General features: G+C 38.6%; 1 protein-coding gene across 3 annotated transcripts in view; it reads left to right on the forward strand.

Moving 5' to 3' along the window:
* The window catches only part of ECPAS (Ecm29 proteasome adaptor and scaffold), a 57,439-nt gene that overhangs the window by 772 nt on the left and 35,096 nt on the right, over positions 1-21,571 (forward strand). For 2 of the 3 annotated variants that reach the window (XM_041486281.1, XM_041486280.1), the window contains exons 2-15: positions 6,205-6,335; positions 9,306-9,422; positions 10,977-11,095; positions 12,185-12,337; positions 14,338-14,506; positions 14,981-15,120; positions 16,310-16,391; positions 16,636-16,755; positions 16,927-17,012; positions 17,271-17,349; positions 18,430-18,479; positions 19,039-19,105; positions 19,213-19,335; positions 20,432-20,535. In XM_041486281.1, the coding sequence (XP_041342215.1) occupies positions 6,205-6,335; positions 9,306-9,422; positions 10,977-11,095; positions 12,185-12,337; positions 14,338-14,506; positions 14,981-15,120; positions 16,310-16,391; positions 16,636-16,755; positions 16,927-17,012; positions 17,271-17,349; positions 18,430-18,479; positions 19,039-19,105; positions 19,213-19,335; positions 20,432-20,535 (1,540 nt within the window). Of the gene's footprint in view, positions 1-728; positions 884-6,204; positions 6,336-9,305; positions 9,423-10,976; positions 11,096-12,184; positions 12,338-14,337; positions 14,507-14,980; positions 15,121-16,309; positions 16,392-16,635; positions 16,756-16,926; positions 17,013-17,270; positions 17,350-18,429; positions 18,480-19,038; positions 19,106-19,212; positions 19,336-20,431; positions 20,536-21,571 lie in introns of those variants that run through there. The other variant, XM_041486282.1, reaches the window with a different exon arrangement.

Raw genomic sequence — 21,571 nt, forward strand, 5'->3', positions numbered from 1 at the left:
GCCTCCGCCCACCGCTCCTGTTCGGGCGCTAGCGGCAGCGCCTCTGCCCGTCGGTGCTCTCGCCCTGCGTTGTGCGACTGCCGTGTTCGAACCACAGCAGCGATGTGAGCACAACGCCGGCTTGCACGTCCAGGGGCGGGTTCACCCAGCCCCCGGGGTGCTGTGCCGGGCCGTGGGTACGAGAGCGCATCGCGGCCGCCCCTGCAGCGCTCGGCACATGACCGGAGGTGCCGCTGCCGCCAAGCATTCGAGACAGCAGAGCTCGGCCCTGCCTTCTTGTCACCTCCGAAACCCTTTTTCAGAGACTCTGGGAAAGCACCCGCTCAGCTGCTCTTTGGAGAAGCTTATGGAACTTCAAAAAAAGCGGTTTCTTTTCCCTTGCTTGCCGTGGCCTGGCATAAAGATGGTTCTTATCTGAAGAGTTGATAGCTAGATAGCATATGACTCAGCCAAATGAGAGGGCCTTTGGTTGCCCTGAAATAGTATTTGGCAGTCGTCAGAGAGAAAGGGCAGAAGAAATACTTTGAGCATATTTGAGCACTATTGGCTTTCACTACTAAAGAATTTCTGTGTGCTGTTTCTTAATTTGTTTATTTTTCGTTGTTGCTGTTGGTTTTTCAGTTTGTATTTTTTGGTTTTGTTTTTTTTTGTTTTTTTTTTTTTTTTATTGTGAACTTCTGTGTAGACAACATCCTAATTCTGCTCTTTGTTAGATGTTACTGGAACTAGGCTGAGTGATATGATGATAATGGTGGGGATGTCCCTTATGTAGTAGCCAAGGTCCTATGGTGGAGTAGAGAAGAATCTTGATCCTGTGCTGATCCTAGACCTGGAGGACCCAAATGCAAGATATTTTTTCCATTGACACCTGGGATAACTTGATGTAAGGACAGTGAAAGCTCTCACTGCTGCTGTCATCCAAGAGATTCTGTTGTTAGATATACAATGCTATCATGATTCCCCTTGGTGAAGCCAGTCAGTGAGATCTCTTCTTTGTGTCTCCTTGGCTTTTATCTGTGTGTAATCTAACTTTCCAGGCTCCAGATCTGATCCTGCAAAAAATAAGTCCTCAGCCATGTGCCTGTTGCTACACAGCCCTTTCTCTTAAGCTGGGCTAAAAAGACAACTATCCCTAGACTGAGATTCACATTAATAATTATATTATGTCATTCAGGTTATTTGACCACAACATCTTTGAAAAATGAGAGAGTTTTATTGGTTTGCTTGGAATTATTTTCTTTGGGTGGGAGGAGGAATCTCTTCTTGGAAATTTATTTTTGTGTAGTTTGGGTTTTTTGTGGTACCTCTCTGTCATTGAATAGAAAATACTGTAATCTTAAATAAAAAATTAATTAAAGCTAATGGAAAAAAAAAGTAACTTCATGTAGAGAAAGAGATGGAGACTAAGCCTTCATGTGGGCTTGACGTCTTTTCATACATTCAAATAGGTAAATTTCAGCATATTTGGAAATAAATAATGTTTTTTGTAGGATGATGACTAGTCCTGAAATAACAAAAATAATTACCATTAGTTTTAGATTGGAAAACTAAGTTTCCTTGCTTTATATTCACACGGCTGTAGAAAGCTTTCAGCTATAGCCCCTGTCAAACATGGAAACTCTGTGTAAGTGCTGTGTAAAGGATGCTTCTCATTTTAGAGGACAGGTTGTTTGAAGGCAGCATAAGATATGGCAGTTTAAAAATCAATGCAAAATTAGTAAATTGGCCCTAAAGCCGCAAGAGTTCAGATGCAAGAGAGGCAAGTTAATCTTGAGTAATAGTAGTCATCCATTCAAATGGAGAACTTGTGTCTGGAATATTGCAAATTGCAGCATGGGTTCTGGTGTAGTATTCAAGGTTCTATAAAATGAAACAATAGAATGGGAAAAAAACATAATATATTCCTCCTCCAACAGGCCTTCCTAACCTTTTTCCAGTCAAATCTTGTAAAATGCAACCTGGTGAGTGGCCTGTTTGTACAAGTGCTCTCTTAAGTTTTTTGATTGTAGGCACATAAGGGGTTACTGGTAAAGACAAGAATAGCACTAGCAAATCCTGACTCACAGTTTGCTGCTATAATCATACTAGTTATATTTTCTCCCAGAGTCTAATAACATTTGAACAAGAATTTGACTCCTATTTTAGTAGTTGTGCAGCAGATGAGAACTTTTTTCTTCTGCGTGTGGAATAATGAAGAATTGCTTAGTTCTAGAGAAACAGAAGGGTGTGCTAGAGCTTTTGCTTTAGTAGGAACCTGCCCCTAAAACTACCCCTGCCATCCAGGAGGTGAAATTGAAATGCTTTTGTATCCAGAACTCTTCATTTGGTATAGGGCCCTTTGGAGAATATGTGGGGGGATGCTTGTGCATGTAGTGCTTCTACAGTGCTCAGGTAATAGAGGAGGGTCTCGGGGGTTTTTGTCTGATTTACTGAAGCCACTGTAGAAATTATTTATTTTGTAGCAGTTCCGCCAGTCTGTCAAACTGATAGTTCTCAGGAAAGTGACGATAAATTCTGACTTCATGCACAGGTCTGCTCTGTTTTGCAGACGACTCAGACACTCTTTTTAGTTCCTCAGATGTTTTGTGGTTAACAGTCAAACTATGAAGTACAGCTAGTTTGACATGTCCTAGCCCCAGCAGTTTCTTCAGTCAGTTTTCATAAAAGGAAGGGTGTGTGTTTTACTTGATACTCCGCTTTACAAATGTGCACTGCTGAGGGATCTCTGTGTGCTGTACATAATATCTATAAATGCCAGAGGGAACTGATTTGAAATAAAACTGTGTTTGGCTGAACCGAGAGATTTCTGTGATAAAAATACAGAGATACAGCATAGCCAGGCTCTTTTTTTTTTTTTTTTTTTGTGATTAAAATAATGAGGGTAAACTCTTTGAATTCTTGGCTGTATTGAGGTAGCTATTTCACTGTTTATCCATATTTTTTATCCTTTTTCCCTCCTTGTCTTTCTCCCACTTATCTTTGGCGAGCTCCATGTCATTTATTTACCAAATGGACGGAAAGGGCATGTTTTTTCTGTGAGCAGGTTGTGGGGTTTTACTGTTACTTTGGGTGACCACAAAGTCAGTTCTGAAGTAAGGAACCTTAAAATAACGTGACAGTTTTGTGAATGGTATTGCAGGATTTGGAAGTTAGTGTCTCATCGTCAGTGTAGTTTTTTTGTAGAATTTGTATCCATTATCTGTGTTTTGAAAGTGATTCCTTTCTTTTCTGTCTTTGTAAGGTTGTTAAGTGCTGAAACCAGTATTCCTCCTTGTAGTCTTAAATGGGGATTGGAGAGAACCAGAAGTGAAACATTCATTTTCTCACAGATAGATAGCTACATTGCCATGGTAACTTGGGAATTGCAGATTCAGTTTACATAAATTGGACACTGGTGTTGGAAATAGAGATAGAAAGATACATCTTGTTTTTTTGCCCCTTTTTTTCTTTTACATACAATGAAAGGAATGTCGTCTTCATATGTAATGCCTTTTGTTCAATTCTCCATATTTATCTTTGTCTTCTTGTAAACATCTTTTTTTCCTCAAGAAAGTGCCACAAAATTGGCGTTTTTTGTGAAAGTACTACACAGCAGCATGAAAAGAAGTGATTGTGCCAAAATATGTTAATAACTGCTTCAAATTCTGCATGGACTTAGTTGTATGTATTTTAAAAGTAAATCTACTTACCAGTTTTTTTTACTCACGCACCTTATTCTTTGTTGTGTTGTGTTTTTAAATCTATAGTAAAATGCTAACTGTCATAGCTGTGGCACACATGCCTTGTTTCTAAGATTGGTTTCCAGCTGCTAAGGCTTTTTCCAAACGGTTTTTGTCCTTTCTGCCCCTCCCCCTCCCATCCTCCTTGGTATGTAGTAAGCAAGTTAGACATCTTGCTTTACTTATTTCTACTACCAGATAAGTAGATACCCTAAAATTGCAATTATGCAGTTTTTCAGTTGGTAGTAGCGGCTGTAAAATCAGATGACTTTGCAGTAGAGGTATGAGAAAAGTAATAAACTTATCTCACAGACAGTGTTAAGAAGGGGGTGGCTTTTTTCCCCTCCTGATTTCTGTTATTATTGCTCTTATTATTATTTTCACCATTCTGGTTGTTGCTTGAAACTACAGTAACGGAGGAAGGTGGAAATGGGGCAGGTGCTTGCAATTATGTGCATTGCTGCGCTTCCTGAGAGCACATGCAAAGTGCATCTGTCAGTTTCTCTGCCTTTGAGAAGGTCTGTGTGTAGTCCAGTGATTACCAACAAATGGCTTTAGAACTAACTTCGGTTGTGTTTCCTTACACTTGTTTTTGATCGGTTGCAATGTGAAAGAACATGTTGAGAAAGTTCCTCAGTTGACTTACTTGAGAATGATGGATCTGAGGTGTTCTCCTGGAGTTCTAGGTCCACGGGGAAAGATTTTATAGTTTTTATTAATTGTTAGAGTAATTTTAGCTGCTTGATGTGACTTCTGTAGTCCCTTACTGCCTGTGTGGTAGTGAGACACCAGGGAGGTCCTTGAATGGGGGCTCATTGGGATGGGAGGGCCAGGAGGGGTGGGGGAAGGATGACACGAGAATGAAGGTGAAAAGAAACCAAATGTCATGATTTTTTTAAAAATTGAAACATGAGATAAGTGTTATAGAGCCCTTGACTAGCTGACAACCTGAGTAGTCTGAAATCTGTCTGAAGTGAGATTGACTCATATCTTCAGTTTATTGTATAGATGCTGCAGAGTTTTGGCAGTCGTTTCCTTGACAGTAAAATTTTATCGTCCTCTTGTCTGTTCAGTTGCCTGTCATATTTGCTCAGCAGAAAATGAAATTTTGTTAGTAGTATGTTTATGTTTAATCTGCATCTGGCAGAGGAGGAATGATGCTATGAATGCAGGGATAGCGCAGGTTTTAAAAGTAGGGCAGTAAAGGCTTCTGAAGCCAAATCATCATAGGTTTGCTGGTTAGAGCTGTATTTGCATTTCAACATCCCTTTTGTTCACTTTGGTTCTAACCATATCCATTCACCTCAGTCTTTACTGCTGCCCTGTACCAGTGCTATTTTTCTTTTTTTTCCCCACGGTAGTCCGTTACAGTCAGCTTGATGATCCTCCTCTGCTGAAGGAGGCCTCTCCTTGGTGTCCCTCTAATCTTAGCTTGTTATGGGTCACTTTACATTAGTCTTTGGGGAAATTATTTCCTCTTTGTAAGATGTTTTAAGACCTTTAGCCCTTTAAAAGCATTGGATCTCCTTGCTGCCTGTGGGTTTGGGTTTCATTGCTGCAGGATGAAAAACATGCTCCTGGTCCTATGCACAAGGACTCTTCTCGGTCCAGCTGTTGGGAGTGCTGCTGTTGCTGGAGAGGCTTTTGCTTTGCTTCTGGTGTAGCTGTTGGGGCAGATGCATGCTGTCACTTAAAATAAGGACTTCTAACCTTGTTTTTATAAAAACAAACGATCCTCAGCCTTTGTCCTTGAGCAATTGACAGAAGATTTTGCTGTCATCTGTTTTTGTGAAATGATTTTTTGTTTGTTCCTTTTTGGATTTGGGGAGTAGATCAGCTGGCCAGAGGAAGGTAAGCTGACACATTCAGCCACTTTGTTGAGTGATAGTAGGATCACAACAGTATGTCCTACATTTCATGCTTGTGCTCTTACTCCTATTGATAATAGTGCTGTCTTTTTGAAAACAGATCAGCTGCTTATAACAAAAAAGTAACTGGCTCAGCCAACATTTGTTTGGCTTTTCTGGGAGACCTAATTGCCCCAGTGGACAGGTGCTGGACAGGTTAGCCTGTGTCAAGATGTCACATGAATACTCCTGTAACCCTAACCTGTGCGTATCAAATTTACCGTGGAACAGGTGTCTCAAGCTTCAAAAAAACTGATTTTTTCACTCTAGATTGTTTCTTTTGTTTTCAGGTGTGTTTATGCAAAGGTGGCATTAATTGTTTTTGTCTTTGCTAGGAGAGGTCTCCCTGTACTTGTGAAGGCTAGTACTAGAAGCCATAAGGCTGGTTTCTACCATGAATCATTTTCTCAGTGGTAAAAAAGTGTGATGAGTGCTTTTGAGATATAAGTACTCTGATGACATTGTGAAGCGTTTCTTGTAAGTCCATTAGGGAATGTTCAGAAAAAGTTTCCTTGCTACAGAAATTTTGGGTTTCAACCAGTTTCTCTTTTTGTTTTTTATTCTTTAATTATTTGCAGATCAGCTGGAGCGTGTGTTCTTACGTCTTGGCCATGCAGAAACGGATGAGCAGTTACAGAACATTATTTCCAAATTCCTGCCCCCAGTTCTCCTCAAGCTGTCCAGCACACAGGAAGGAGTTCGCAAAAAGGTAAGGGTTCAATTTACCGTAAAAGATACATTGTCCTGATCAGGGAGAAGGAAGTGCCTGTGATGTATCATGATTTGCTATGCTTGGATGTTGTCTGTTGAGAATATTACTCTTTGAGGAAAATTTATCATTACTGTAAGAGAATTGGTTCATTGCACCTGTTAGGGCTTAAACAAAACAGTCAGTGCTTGTGTCAGCATGGGTTTTGCAGATGTATGGAGACTGTATTTGTTTCCACTTGAGGCCAGCTAGCTCTGAGTTTGCTTGGGACCAAGGCTTGCTGCCACAGGGACGGTTGCCTTGCCTTCCAGGGCTGTTGTGCTTCCACCTGACTTAGGGCACATGGGAAGCAAGCTTGCTTCTGTGCACAAAATACCATGAAGCCATACTCATTCACTTGGCTGATAACTGGAATAAGAGCAAGAACTAAGTAATTTTGAAGACCGACTGTCATACCTACCTGAAAAAAAATCAGTTCTGTGGTACATAAGACAGCTTTATCACAAAATATACTCAGGTATCTTAATATGTACCAAAACAGTTTGTTTTTTCCTGTAACCAGGCATAAGGAGCAAGGACCAGTTTTAGAGGTGGAATTTAATATTTATATATGAATACTATTTTATGTTATATAATAATAATAATAAATTTTTATATTATATAAAATTATTAATAATTTTCTATTATATAATGATAATACAATTTTTATATAGATAATTATATATAGAATATATAATTTAATATAAATTCAGTTTCCTGCATTAGGTTTTAGGTCTGGTAATAGGAGTGGACTGGAATGTTTTGGAGCTGAGTGCAGATGAAGTGTTGGGGGTTAGTGGTGGACAAGAAGCTTTTCATAAGTCTCTCTGTCTTGTAGAAATAGGGGAATGATCATACTGTCACTGCATTTGCAAGTAGATTTTAGAGCCTGCAAGTTACTGTAGCATAGACTTTTCTCAAAATTCTGCACAAAACATGTCCCTAAGAGTGATTACATGAAAGCAGATCTGTATATGTCATGCCATTCCACTGTGCTGAAGGACAGATACTCCAACTCAGATGTGGTGTTCTTCTGAATACCTGCTTACCATGTGTGCATGAAGCTGTGAAGAAAGGCATTTAACCAGCTGGTGAAATTTCTTAGGGTGTTTTTGTATGATCTTTTTCTCTAAGCTGGAATCTGTTGACAATTATTTGGGAGTGTTGGAAGAATCAGGAAAGGGGGAGGGCTAGTCTTTTGAAAATTAAATTTTAAGAGGCTCCTTGAACTCACACAGCCTAGTTAAGGGTGTATTGTAGTGGTAGCAGTTAATGGCTTTTTACATTAGAGTGAATAATGAAATAAAATGCATTTCTTCTTTCTTTTAGGTGTTTAAACTCTTGATTTTCATTCTTACCAGATGGTAATAATACAAGCGATTTTGGCACTTGATAATTTGAACAGGTTTCTTGAGTTCTGTCTCTTTCTCAGAGAGATCTATGCAGGCAGGGTTTTTTTTTCCCTCTCTAAAATAGTATGAATTTGTAACTGTTGCAATAAATTTACAGCAGAAAAATTTGGTAGCTGTCAGTGTTACTCAGTTTGTTAGTTTATCTCTGGTTTTGATCACATGCTTGCAGTCAGCTCTGCAGTTTCTCTGGATTATAGCTGGACATTTTTTTGTTTGAGACCTAGTCATGGAGTGGATGTAAAGATGGTGTCTTAAGAGGCTGCTCATATGCAGCTCAGCATCCATATGGTTCTGCAGTTTCCATTATGGGCTTCAGTGACAGCATATTATGACCAAAGCAGTGATCCCGTGAAAACACAGGACACCCTGGCTTTTTGGCTTGAATTGCTTGAAGTCAACATGAATCTAGAACTGGGTCTGACTGGTTTTGCCTGAGCTGAATTGACTTCATCTAATGTCACTTCCATTTTTTTTGCACCACCTCTTTTGAGAATCTAATAAAGATTGCAGGCAAGATGCAGATGTTCAGTGTGATTTCTCGGAATGAACAATTGTTCCAGAGTAGAAATTGTAGTTTTTCAATTTTCTTCATTCAGTTATGATACGTCGTTCAGGAGATTTACAAATGGCACTTTGGTGTTGCTAAGAATCTTCCTAATGGGATTGTAGAATCATGGGGATAATTCAGGACCTAGAAGGTCTCTAGACCAATCTCCTATTTAAAACAGGCTACTGCAAGTTCAGTTCAGGATGAAGGTGAAGATTTTATCAAGATAGGTTTTGGGAAACATCTAAGAATAAAGACTGTACAAACCATCTGGGCCTGAGCTTCACTGCTTGGTAGCCTTCATCATGAGGGAGTACCATGGTGCACCTCTCTTGTTTCAACACACTCTGGCCCCAGTTTTGGTTTGCTGTCTGTCAGAGCCCAGGGTCATTCCCCTGGAGCATCTGCCTGTTCCCATTGGCATTGCTGCTGGAGCTGTCCCTGCCCAGGTGGGACTGCACATTGCTTCTGCCTGACATTCACAGCACTCCTGTTGGCTTCTTCTCGTTTGAAGGATTTCAGTTCTGTAAAGTTCCACTCCAAACAGTTCTCATACACTTATTTGGTAATTTTATTATGGGTGGGGATATTATTTTTTGTTTGCTGTGTGAATTGGAGTTATTCTGCAGCTCAGTATGGAGCAGGAGTGCAGATTTCCAAGCCAAAGACAGTTTTGACAGATAGTAACCAAACTGTGGAGAGAACTAGTCATCTTCAGTAATCCTTTCTTTTATTTGATGGATGGTATTGATCGTGGTGTTGTTCGGGACTTTTGTGTTTGTCTTAACAGTGACATGGTTTCAAGATAATACTATAAATGATGGCTGCTGATTTCTTACAAATTAAATAATCAGTTAGATGAGGCCTGATTTGCTTATACTAAGCCTGCCTAATGGATTGAGGTCGACGAGTGGACCCCAATTGATGGTGGTTCTTTGAAGTTTATTTGTTGTTTTTTTTTTTTTCTGTCAGGTCATGGAGCTGCTGGTTCATCTGAATAAGCGCATCAAAAGTCGACCAAAAATTCAGCTTCCAGTAGAGACACTGCTAGTTCAGTATCAAGATCCTTCTGCAGTGTCATTTGTCACTGTAAGTGTCTGTTCTTCCAAGACTGTTTGCTGCTTTACTTTAGCAAGCAGAATATTCTTCAAAGCTCCTGTATTTAGCTCTGTCAGTTTTCTTAGCAAGTATGTAATTGTTACGAGGTTGATGTTTTAAGAGCTTTTTTATACTCAATTTTATAGTCTGGTGTGGTTGAAACTTGGTTTCTTAAGGCATTTTTATGTTCAAATTACTGACAGTTACTCTTGAGATTTCATGATTGCATGAATTGTCATTGCTTGTATTGTAAAGGGTCTGTTCATTGTACCAATCCTTATCCTGATATCTGCAGGATCAGAGTTTTACTTAAAACACCTTTATCTCTTTGAACACACAAGGACCTGTATTTTTATGTGGTTTTAGGGTCAGGACCTTAGCTGAATAAAATGAAAAAAATGTTATTTCATAGATTGTGAAACTTTCATAAATTATATAATTCAACCTAATTTAAAAAGTGATAATAGTTTTAAAATGTTTTTTCCAAAACTATGAAACGATTTAAATTTCAGTTTTGATAGGTCTGTTGCAAATCATCATCATGGAACAAAAGTGATTAAATCATAGGGAAACTTTGTACTTTCATTTTACTGTTAAGTCCTGTGTGTAGCATAAATTAAAAATATGACATCTTAGAAATGTATGGAGAAATACTTAGACTTTAAACAGCAGTGACGTACATAAAAGTAGTCTTAGGTTGTCCTCAGCAAGTAGCATTATCTGGAATTCACTTTTTAGAAATGACCAAGGCTTCTGGAGTGCATGTCTTGTAAAGCAAAACGAACCATCTTGTTTAAAGACGTACTTGACAAACTCTGTATTTGGCTGTACTTGTCAAAAACATCTGTTTGTTCATGTATCTCAGAGATGCATATTGCTTTGCATCATACGGCTTCGCAGCATTTTAACTCAAGTGTCATCTACAAAGTAGTGTAGTGCAGTACAACACTCCTCTTTGGCACTGCTTTCAGCCAGGTCATGGAGCACAACTCTTACCTCTGCAGTTCTTGTCTGGATGTAGATGAACAGCATAACAGTTAAATAGTCCAGTATTCAGTATTGCTCTGCTGTGCTGTCCTGTCACTGGACTCTTAACTACATTTGCAGCTTTTAAATGAGGTGATTTAGAAACATGTTTTCAAGAGAAATTTTGTCTATGCTGCTGACTTTGTATTTATTCAATATTGTATTTTGTTTTATTTCAAAAATAGGTAAGACAGATCATTAAATTTGCTTTCTTTTAAGCTATTGCTTAGTTGCAGCTGCTTTTGGTGAAATTGGCAGTGAAAAAGACAAAGCAGAGAGGGCTTTTTTCATTGTATTTTTCTGCCTTTTAAAGCAGAGGCCCAGCAAGACCTGCTCTGACTAGTCCTTGCTGAGTCTCCACTATAATGGTTGTCAGACTGATAAGTCTTAGGCTTAAGAAATTGGTCTTGCAAAACATATGTCATTTCCAATTATGTAACAGAACTTACAAGAAGAGTTTAAGGAGCACATACTTCTTTTCCATTGCTGCAATACTGTGTGCTTTTTCTACCCCTTTAGAATTTTACCATAATTTATGTTAAGATGGGATACCCCCGTCTGCCTGTGGAAAAACAATGTGAATTGGCTCCAACCCTTCTCACTGCAATGGAAGGGAAACCTCAGCCACAACAAGACAGGTATGACTACTTACTCTTGGAGTGAATTTTGTTGGTATTGTTTTAGTAAAATAATTTATATTAGTTGTTAAAAGATTTCTTTTCCTTAGTGCTGTCTTCATGACTTAGGATGTTCTTGCCATGCACAACTTCAATCAGTAAATCAGTCATTTGAGTGGTACAAGAAATTCTTATAGTCTAGTGCTATAATAATATACAGAATTTGCAGCAACAGACTCCCTATATGATAGGGGGTCTGTGTTATGATGGAAGTGAAATGCCTGTCCATATCCCCCATGCATCTTCATCAAATTCTGGTTTCCAGCTTAAGGCCAGACCTTCAGTAGATACCCCCTGACCAGCTGCAGCAGGAGCAGTGCTAGATGTCTCAGATTGGCCACTCTAAATTGGGAGGTAGTGTTTCAAGTAAGTAGGAATTGTAGCTAAGTTGTAATATGTGAAAAAAAGAGTGTTTGGAACTGCTGTGTACTAAGAACCTCTGTGGGTGGGCCTGGTTCTTACCTACACTGAGATTAGTTTCCACTGTGTTAGTATTGGAAAATGTCGTTAAAAACATGTCTTTGTTCACTCTACATACTGTAATGGTGTAAAAATATTTTTAAATTACATTACTGAAAAGCCTTGAGTAAAATCTTGCTTGCATTCATGAGATTAGTGTGAAAATACATGGTTTTTCTCTGTTGAAAAGGCAAGTACATGACTGAAAAGAGCTTTGGAAAATCTGGGTGTACTGCTATACATTGGCCAGTGTGTCTTAAGGATGAGACAGCCCTATACTGTATTTTGTGGCATAATTATGAAACTGTCAAAAATCTGGACAAAGACAGTGACTTTATCTCTCCAGATGTCTGCATGCATGCAGACACATCTATTCCATTTAAAGGACAAATCCTAACTTGTGCTTTCCATATTTAAGTACATCAGGTGATAAATAGAAGCCACTGGATTATGAATATGTTCAACTTTTGTTAAGATTTTCTTTTTTGGCTATTAAGGAACAGGTTTGTTGTAAAAGGTTTCTCTCTTGTATGTTATAAGTAAACAGGTGTGGTTTTTTAAATGGTTGCAGTAAATGTAATTGTTTTTCAGCCTAATGCATCTTCTAATACCAACCCTTTTTCACATGAAATACCCTGCTGAACCACTGAAAGCAGCAGCTTCTCTGTTTAATCTTGCTGAAAAACCAAAGACTGTACAGCTGCTTTTGGACTTTATGTTGGATGTTCTTCTTATGCCTTACGGGTGAGTTGATACCAGTCTTCTCTAGGATTGTTGTGTTCTTTATGTGTGGAACAGTACAAACTACACCCTTGAAAACATATTTAAAGTGTGCTGTTACTTCCTGGCTTGAATGAAACTAGTAGAAAAGTACAAAATTAGTTGATAATTGTAAGAACCAGATAGCCAACCCTTTCAAAGAGAAGCCTGACAAAAATGCGTGCCCATCTTTCTGCAGTTGAGTTTTAAGGCTTATGCTCTGAGATCATAAGCAAGAATAATCTCTAAAAACTTGTGCTTTCCAGAGTTGAACCTTTGAACAAGATTGGTCTTTTGTCTGTCTTCTAGTGAAAAATGCTCAAACTGCAGTGCTGTTGTCTTAGTGTGAACACTGTTTTTGAAAGCAAGAAGAATGTACAGAACAACTTGAATTTACTGATCGCTGTTTGTTAGGAACCTTCTAGTGTCTAAAATCAATACTTTCTCAAAATGTTTTTCCCACTTACTGGGTTTTTTTGTGTCTTTGTATTGCTAGGGCAGCTTTTGCTTTGAAAAAAAAAAGGGATAGTTTTGATGGTTGAACATGTTTCTATTTTTTTCTGGCAATAAAAATCTCATAGGATTTGAGATCATAATTCTTGCTCACCTGAGTGGATTAACCTGAAGGAATGAATTTAAAATAGCGAGCACATGGTCTTTCTCCATGTCAATTTGTTGGAGGCACTGCTTTCCATTAGATAATTAGGGGGCCACTTCCCTTTTGTTTGATATACAGAATCTTGCAGCTCACAGTTTCAAACGCCTGTTCTGTTCATGATTCACACTCCTCAGCTGGCCCATGTTAATTGCCCTTAGCTTCATCCATGGCTGTAGGTGCAACAGATGTATCCTTGGGCTTTCCAGTGAGACTTCGCTCCCTTCCATGCTTTAATACTCTGGCCAAGCATGAATTTTTAAATCACAGAATCATTTAGTTTAGAAGAGACCTCTGAGAAAACACTCAGAGACACTGAAAGTAGGAGGTGAAGGTTTTAATTTTCTTTCCAGAAGGTGCTAGAGAGTGTCTTGAGTTAGCCTGTGGCTCTAGTTGTCTGTCTCTTAAAGTATTGCTCCCTGGGATGAAGCTGTTTGCAGTGTTTTACAGCTAATTCATGCATGTTAGAACTTGGTCTGTCATTGTCCAGTTGTGAGCAAAAAGCTTAACTGTAGGGCTTAAAGCTCATAATAAGGTGTTTAAAGTTTTAACTGATGAGTCTTGGAATGAATTCCTGTTGTTGAGATTGTTTACCTCTTTTTGTTGCCTGTGTGCTGAATGCAAAATGGGAGGATGGCTGGGGCAAAAGAATTCTTGTTTGTCTGCGCAGTGCAATTTTTAGGCCATTTGGCCATCTTCCAAGGATACATGGAGCGGTGGGATGGCTTTTATAAAAGCATGAAGGTGAGCACAGGGCAGCTGGACTAGTCGGTCTTACAGGAGAACAAGCTCTGTAAACTTCTTCTGATTTTTGCTTTCCTTCTCTGCCCAGTATTAAAACTGCCATTTTCCAAGACATTATCTCATTCATTTATTTTTTTTACGTCAGGAAGTTTCCTGCCACTTGTGTTGCATATGCTTCATTGTTTCCCTTGTTAGGTTTATATTTTTTATAGAAATCATGCAAATGTTATTGGAGCTTTTAGCATGAGTTTCATGTAGTACAGCACGAGTATTTACTCCTAATGCAAAATAAATAATTTTTTCTGGTTTGTAAGCTAAGAACTCTTTCTGGAAATGTCAGTGGGCCGTTCTCTTTTCTAACTGAAGTTTGTTTTCATTTACAATGACATTGTTAAGGGTCTTGCAGAATATGTTGGGATAATTGGTAGCAGAGCCTCAAATTCTGTCTTATGCTAGAGTAATGGAATTAATTGAAGAAAAATAATCAAGTGGGACAAGTTATGTGTCTTTCTCAATTCCAGAATGTAACCAGCTGGTAATGTGGATTGGAAAAGGCTCTAATAAAAGTCTTTCCCTGCCTGCTTAGGTTTGTATTGAATGAATCTCAAAGTCGACAAAACGTGCCCTCAGCCCAGGGGTCTTCATCAAGTAGCGTGGGAGGTCCTGGAATCCCTCAGCCACCTCCAGGGATGAGCTTTTATGCAGCCAAAAGGGTAATTGGAGATAGTCCATGGACACCAGAGCTGCTAGAACAGGTATTTAGAGCTGTGGGGCTGGTCCATGGTGAATTGTGGGTACAGTAATGGGCACAGTTGTAGATGGAGGAATGGAAAGCCGGAGAAAAAATATGTAACTCATTCTGACCAGGTCTTTAGTTGCCTTGAGGGAATTAATTGAGAGATGTTGCACGATGCCTTGAGGAATTTAGCAGTGGTGAGGTAAGGAGGAGGGTGGTTGGGAAGCAGCCATGACTGCAGCCTACTCTTATGTTTTACTCTGAAAGGTTGCAACAGTGTCTTCTGAAGCATCCCTTTTCAGCAGTGGTGTAATAAGAGTATCCCATGATGGTAATGCTGGTACTTTGCTGCAGATGACTTTGACAGGAGGCAAGCTAAGAGATGGAGAGGATGTGAACTTCTCCTTAAGCAAGCAGAAGCTGCTGACGTGATACAGTTACTGTAACATCCACTTTCTTGTCAGTAACACTGGTTTTCCCTGGTGTTGAACAGTGTAAGCTGGGCATAGTGAAGTTCATTGAAGCTGAGCAAGTGCCCGAACTTGAAGCTGTTATACATCTGGTTGTAGCCTCCAGTGATACAAGACACAGTGTTGCCACTGCAGCAGACCTTGAACTAAAGAGCAAGCAAAGGTAAGGTCTGGATGGTTGGAGAAGATGGTGTTAGTATTCCTGAAACAGCTCTCTGCAATGAATGTAGTGCTCCAGAGAGACTGTGCTGGACGTGAGGAAGGCTGAGCTTCCCTGTATATCTGAAGCTGCCATGTCTTCCCACTGGGCTGGGAATGGTGTGGTTTGCAGTCTTGCAGCTGGAAATGTCATTTGTCTCCAAAGCTGACAGCTTTAGCTGTTTGCGTTTGATCATTTTTATATCACTTCTGAGCTATTTTGTTACCAAATCATAAAAAATAATGGTGGTTTCCACATTGTCCCCTGTGGATTATAAATTGTCAATAAAGCTTTAGTAAATGATTCCCAGAAAAGTATACTTTCATTTAATTTATTACGAGAGTAAAGAGACTAATTGTGAAATCAATCACCATCTAGAAAGTTTGGCAAACACTGTTGTTGTTACTACTGAAGCTTCTGCTCACCTGCAGTTCAACCTTCATCATCTAAAGAGAGTGCTTCTGTCTTTAACTCATGAAGAGGCCAGAGTAATGGCTGTTGATACTGTTTGCTGAGACATTGACAGTTAGAGATTTGCTGGCTTATGTAGGAGGGTGGAACAAGGCAGCCCATCTTTGAATTATGTATGTGGCTTCTGTAGAACTATTTAACATGGAGTCAGGTTTTTCACTTTCAGCAGCTGAAGTCTGTTCATGTAGCTCATGCGTGACAGGGGAGATGATTCTATTAAATGATGAAGCTTGATTAAGGAAGCTGTTCTCTCCTTCTCATGTCGTCTTTCCTTCTGATGAGAAAGATGCCCAGAGAGAAAAATGACTGTGTGAACAATATGTAATGTTGTCTTTTATATGTAATGAATGTCTTTTATAAGAAATGTATGCTGGTTCACAGATTACTGTTTGATATTCAATTGGTAGATTATCATGTCTTGTTTCAGTGCTAGAGAAGGGAACATGTAGGTTTCCAACAAATTACTTGATATCATATTGTCAGAAATTGTTAAAGTGTAATTAATTCACATTCTTTATGCCTGTATATTATGTGGATGTGGGAAAAGTGGTCAGAAGCAAACTGTGAAGTTCTATGTAAATTTTGGGACTGATATGAATATGAAGCAAAGTGCTGTCTTTTAAGAAGTAGTCAAAGGTCAGAATCATAACATATTTGTGTTTAATGTGTTTTTTTCCTTCAGTTTAATTGACTGGAACAATCCTGCTATTATCAACAAAATGTATAAAGTGTATCTTGGGGATATACCACTGAAAACCAAGGAGGTAAGATTTGCCCCCAGAGGTGTCTATCTTCTTAATTGCTGAAGAAGTGATTTAGTTGTCTTACTTTATTTTAAAAAAAAAGTATATGTATTTCTTTAATCTATCATTTCCTCTGATATCTGCTTTCACTGAATATTTATGCTATTTGAATAATGCTTTTCTCTGTGCCAGTGTGTTCTGATTTGCAGCAGAAGGTAATTTGCTGTTGTCCAGAGATGCATTGTTTAATCTCTGTTTCTGACAGGGATCTGTTCTGAAACCAGAAATGAAACGAGAGTCAGTCAGCACCCGTGTTAAATTAAAGATAGTTCCTCATCTTCTACGGTCCCGGCAAGCTGCAGAAATGTTCCCAGCTAACATTCAGGTGATGCTTATTTTCCAAAGCTACACTTCCTAATAAGTTTGATGATACAGTTCCTCCAGTACTTAGAGGTAGGAGGCGTTGTTACTGATGACAGTGTTTAAAGAAGAGGAGGAATAAAATCTTTGAAAGTGAAGCCAGACACTCTCTAATCTGCTCCTTCCTTTTCGTCAGGTGGTATATGATGGACTCTTCGGTGCAAATACAAATGCAAAACTGAGAAGTCTGTCATTGCAGTTTGTGCATCATATTTGTATCATGTAAGTAATTCAGAGGGCACATTGTTTTTTAGCTATTTGCCTAGAAGCCATTCTGTTTAAAAAAGATATAACTGAACTAGTGAGTACTAAAGTGCGGAGAAAGTAGGGGTTTTACTAAATCCAGAAACCTCAGTGTGTCTGTGCTTGCATACTGTAAGTTGTAATATCTGATCTTAACACAGTCAAGAGAAGTGATACTGGAGAAGAGCCTTTTCAGGGATGCAAAAGATAATATTTTGTTGGTTTCTCTAATTGCAGTTGTCCAGAGAGTAAAATAAAGCCCTTAGGTCCAATGCTTTTAAATGGACTTACAAAGCTGATCAATGAATACAAAGAGGTAAGATGAAAATTCTTTACTGTAATTCTTCATGTGAATACAAGCAAAAGATAAATTTGTGATGGAAACTGATGTATTTTTTTTTTTGTGTTTGCTTGAGAGTTTGCGGGAGGATACCTTTAAAGAATTTTTGTTGGAAGAGAAGCAAATATTTTAAAATGCTATATAGCAAAACTGTTTTATTTAACACCGATAGATAGATATGTGCTTGGGCACCAATTGCAAAATCTGAAGAAACAATAGTGTTAGTAATACAAAGAGAGAAGTCAAAGTAGTATCTAGTTGCCCTTACTCTGGAGCACACAAGGACCTCAACTCTGGATGTTTATCCCATTGTGTTAAGCATCTGTATGGGTCTGCTTGTTACACATTCCATCCTGTCTATCCAGAGATGGTATTGCTGTGGGAAGGGTTTTACCAAAGAGAACTGCAAATGCCAGTCTGGCCTGATGAGGTGTTTCCAGTGCCGTTTCAAAAGTCAAATTCCGCATGATACTCCTACAGGTATCGTAGAAAGGGCAGATGTTACAGATCACCTTTTCTGCAGCTTTGAACTGCTTGCTGCTTTGTTTGACCTTTGAATGTGACCTTCTGGCCTGAGTTGGCGTTTGAATGCATGGGACACCCTGCCGTTGGGAAGGGAATTAATAAAGAGGAAGTAAGCTCCTGTGTATAAATGTGCTGTATTGGTCATCCACAGGATGCATTGTGCAAACAGCTTCCTTTGTTTACAGCTCCTGTTCAGAGCAAGTGGTTTCTCTCCCTTTGCTATTGTTTTATATCCTCACTGAATCTCCTTATTTTTTTCTCTTGAACTAAAATGTAGTTAGCTGAGACAGAAGAGAGATTTGCATTTTGCCACAATTTGCAGTTTCTCTGTTTCTTAGACAAAAGTGTGCTCCATTTCTATATAACGTTTTTGTTCTTGGATAGAAATACTTCGTATTTTAGGACTCTTTCTCCATGAAAGCCTGCTTGAGCAATTTGAAGACAGGATTAAAGTAAATGTTTATTTATAAAATATATACCTGTGTGTATTTCTGGTTTTGCTAAATTCTGTTTATTGTTTTATTATTCAAGGATTCAAAACTGCTATCAATGGCATATTCAGCAGTTGGAAAGCTCTCCAGGTAACTGAAGCATCATTTAAGCAGTGGGACATTGAATAACTTTTCCAGAGTAACCAGTTAATTTATCAGCAGCAAGCTTTATGCCACCTACCAATTTTGGAGCTGAGTGCACAGTGCAGAGAAAAGTGTTCTTCTTGTGACAACTCCAGAGATGTGAAATGAAATATGTTTTTAACTGATAGCTTCTCTAGCAGTGATTAATGGCAGCTCATGAATTATGCACAGGATTTAAGAAATAGTTCCCCATTCTGGATTGCCAGAAATACAAATTTAAGGAATGCACAGCAAAGACCAGAATGCATGAAGCTAGGCAAGTGGTGAGTTCAGTCATGTGCTGGTGATCTAAGTGGTTGTCCATAAAATGTCTCACTTTATAAACTGTGTTAAGGGAGGGAGAATGTGCTGCTTTATGGTGGATATTGCTAAGATAGAGCAAACTTTCTGTACTGGCTCTAATTGTTGGATGCTTAAAATTTGGAATGAGGGGAAGACCAATGAAGTGTGAAGCATTTCATTTTAATAAAACAAAAGCTTCAGGAATTTAAATATCTTGTTTCAGCCGAATGCCTCAGCTCTTTACCAAGGATATAGCACTAGTACAGCAGTTTTTTGAAGCCTTATGCAAGGTGAGTGCTTGATGGGGCTTTGGGAAATCATTATTGTTTTCTTCTGATTTTTCTGAATTCTTGACACTATACACTGTAAAGTGAAAACTCTTGTTTTTTTACTGCAGGAAGATGCTGATACTAGGCTTGCCATTCAAGAGGCATTGTCTATGATGGTTGGAGCATATAGTAACTTGGAAGGAGCCCAGCGTACCCTGATGGAAGCTCTTGTAGCTTCTTATTTAATAAAGGTATTTTCAGTGGAGTCGAAATCTTAAAAAAAGAGCAATTAATTGTCTTCCTGTTTCCTGACACTTCCTGTTAGATAATTCTGGAGCAGATGTTCCTTTTCTTACTGAATGTATTGGCCTGTCTTAGAAAAGGCAGTGTGTGTACGCTCAGATAAAATATTTTTAACATGGCTTGGTGATGGCAAGGAAGGTAATACTGCGGTTCTGTATTTGTGTTCTGTTTAGCAAAAAACCAAATCCATTAAAATTGCATTGTATGTTTCTCATAGTCTTCTCTTTAGAAAACATTGAGAAGTAAATGCTTCAGGGACAGTCTTCTGAAACACTGTGGGACGTTGAGAGTTTGGTAGAAATAATCATTCACTGCTAAGTAGGGTCTCAGCAGGCTGTGTGATATGTAACATAAGGCACCTGTGAACCTCTCCAGGAGCTTAGCCTTGAGACACTAGTCTAGACTAAATCAGACTTGACTTACTCATCCTTTGAGTACCTTGTTTGTGTTCAGCATACACCAGAGGTCTGGATTTTCAGAAGGAGTAATTGTTGTATACTCTGTGTTTGCATAAGTAGTCAGTCTGACTGTGGAGGTTGTATGTATTTCTAGTGTAAGAGATAATTTTCATGCTGACAACTCCTTTGCTCAAGGGATCTAAATCTTCAGGCAGTACCTTTTTGAGACTGTGTTTACCTTACAGACACAATCAACACGCTAAGCTGGTATTTCTTTCCCACCTCTGGCTATGCTGTTCCTAAGCGTAGCTCTGTTTTCTGTGGCAAGATGATATATGTCAGTTTCATTTCAAAACTGCCTGGATGGAGTAGTTCAGTTTTTCAAGAATTGGTATGAATCCCTGAAGTGTATATGTGTTTAATTAAACATTTAATTCCCCACTTGTCTATATATGAGAACTTTGCTTTTCTTTCCCTATCTCCTGCCATATGAACTGTAAGCATGAGTAGTGTCTCAATGTCTAAACTTTTTGAGTCGTGTTGGTACCAGAGGTCAAAACAAATGACTGATGATGTACAAGGGGTGAGTGAAAGTCATTACTGCTGTCATTTAAGACTCCAAATGTTTATGTCTTTTCCCTTTAAGCCTGAAGTTCAAGTACGTCAAGTGGCCGTAAAATTTGCTAGCACAGTGTTCCCGCCAGATCATATCCCTTCCAGATACTTACTCCTGTTAGCTGCAGGAGACCCGTAAGTTGTTTTCCTTTATAAATGATTTTCTCATATATATATATATATATATATATACTTATGTATGTTTGTGTATCTGTATATATATGTGCGTACATATATATATGTATATATATGCATATGCACACACATGTATATACATTCAGTATAATATATATCTTTGCATTAAATATGAATACTTGTATCTCTGTGTGTAAGTTTGCACATAAATAATGCAAAGAAAATGTGGTAATTTGGAAATCAAACTTCACATTCTCGACATTCTGATGGAGAACTGTTACTCTACTCAGTGACAGTCTTGAGATTGTCCTTCTTGTTTCAGATGAACTGCAGTCACTAAAGCATTTCATACTAATGATCAGTTGCAGTTGCAAAAGTAAAAATGCATTAACTGAAATCACTTTTACAGTGTCTAGAAGTTATTTTTTCCTGGCAAATTCTGTCAGTCTATTTTTAGCTTGTATTTGCAGAGAGTTGAGCATGCAGTTTTGAGAGCTGTCACTCTCTGCTGAGGAGTAGGTGACTTGTTAAATTACAGTAATCATTTCATTTGTGGTTTTCTGTTATTGCAGTGTAAGTGATGAGGTTTTTTTCCCAACTTACTTTAATTACTAAATTTTGATGAAAGCAGCTATTGTGTAACTAAAGAAAGCTAAGCTGATCAGCTGCAACAACCAGCTCTGTCATTGCAGTGTCAGCATTGTTTCAGGAGTAGTTATCTATTGTTAAGTAGATAATGATAAACCTAGTAGGTGGCAGCTGAAGCTTGACTATAGGAAGTGATAGAGAGAAGTAGCAGATAGGAAAACAAGGATGTGGGAACCAGGAACTGATTGTGAACTAGAAGGATGTAAGAGGAACAGAAGTGAGCTCATCCAGACAGTTTTGCAAAGACCACTAAGTACTATCCTTTTTCTTCCTGTCTCTAAAATAAACAAATATTAAAAGTTGTAGTGGAAGATTTTTTTCCTCTCTTTTCTTTCAGAAAAAAAAAAACAAAAACAAATCCACATCTCATTTGAAAACTGTTCTCTCT

This window comes from Pyrgilauda ruficollis, unplaced genomic scaffold (assembly GCF_017590135.1).
Source record: "Pyrgilauda ruficollis isolate IOZ18807 unplaced genomic scaffold, ASM1759013v1 scaffold75, whole genome shotgun sequence".
NCBI classification, from domain to species: Eukaryota; Metazoa; Chordata; class Aves; order Passeriformes; family Passeridae; genus Pyrgilauda; species Pyrgilauda ruficollis.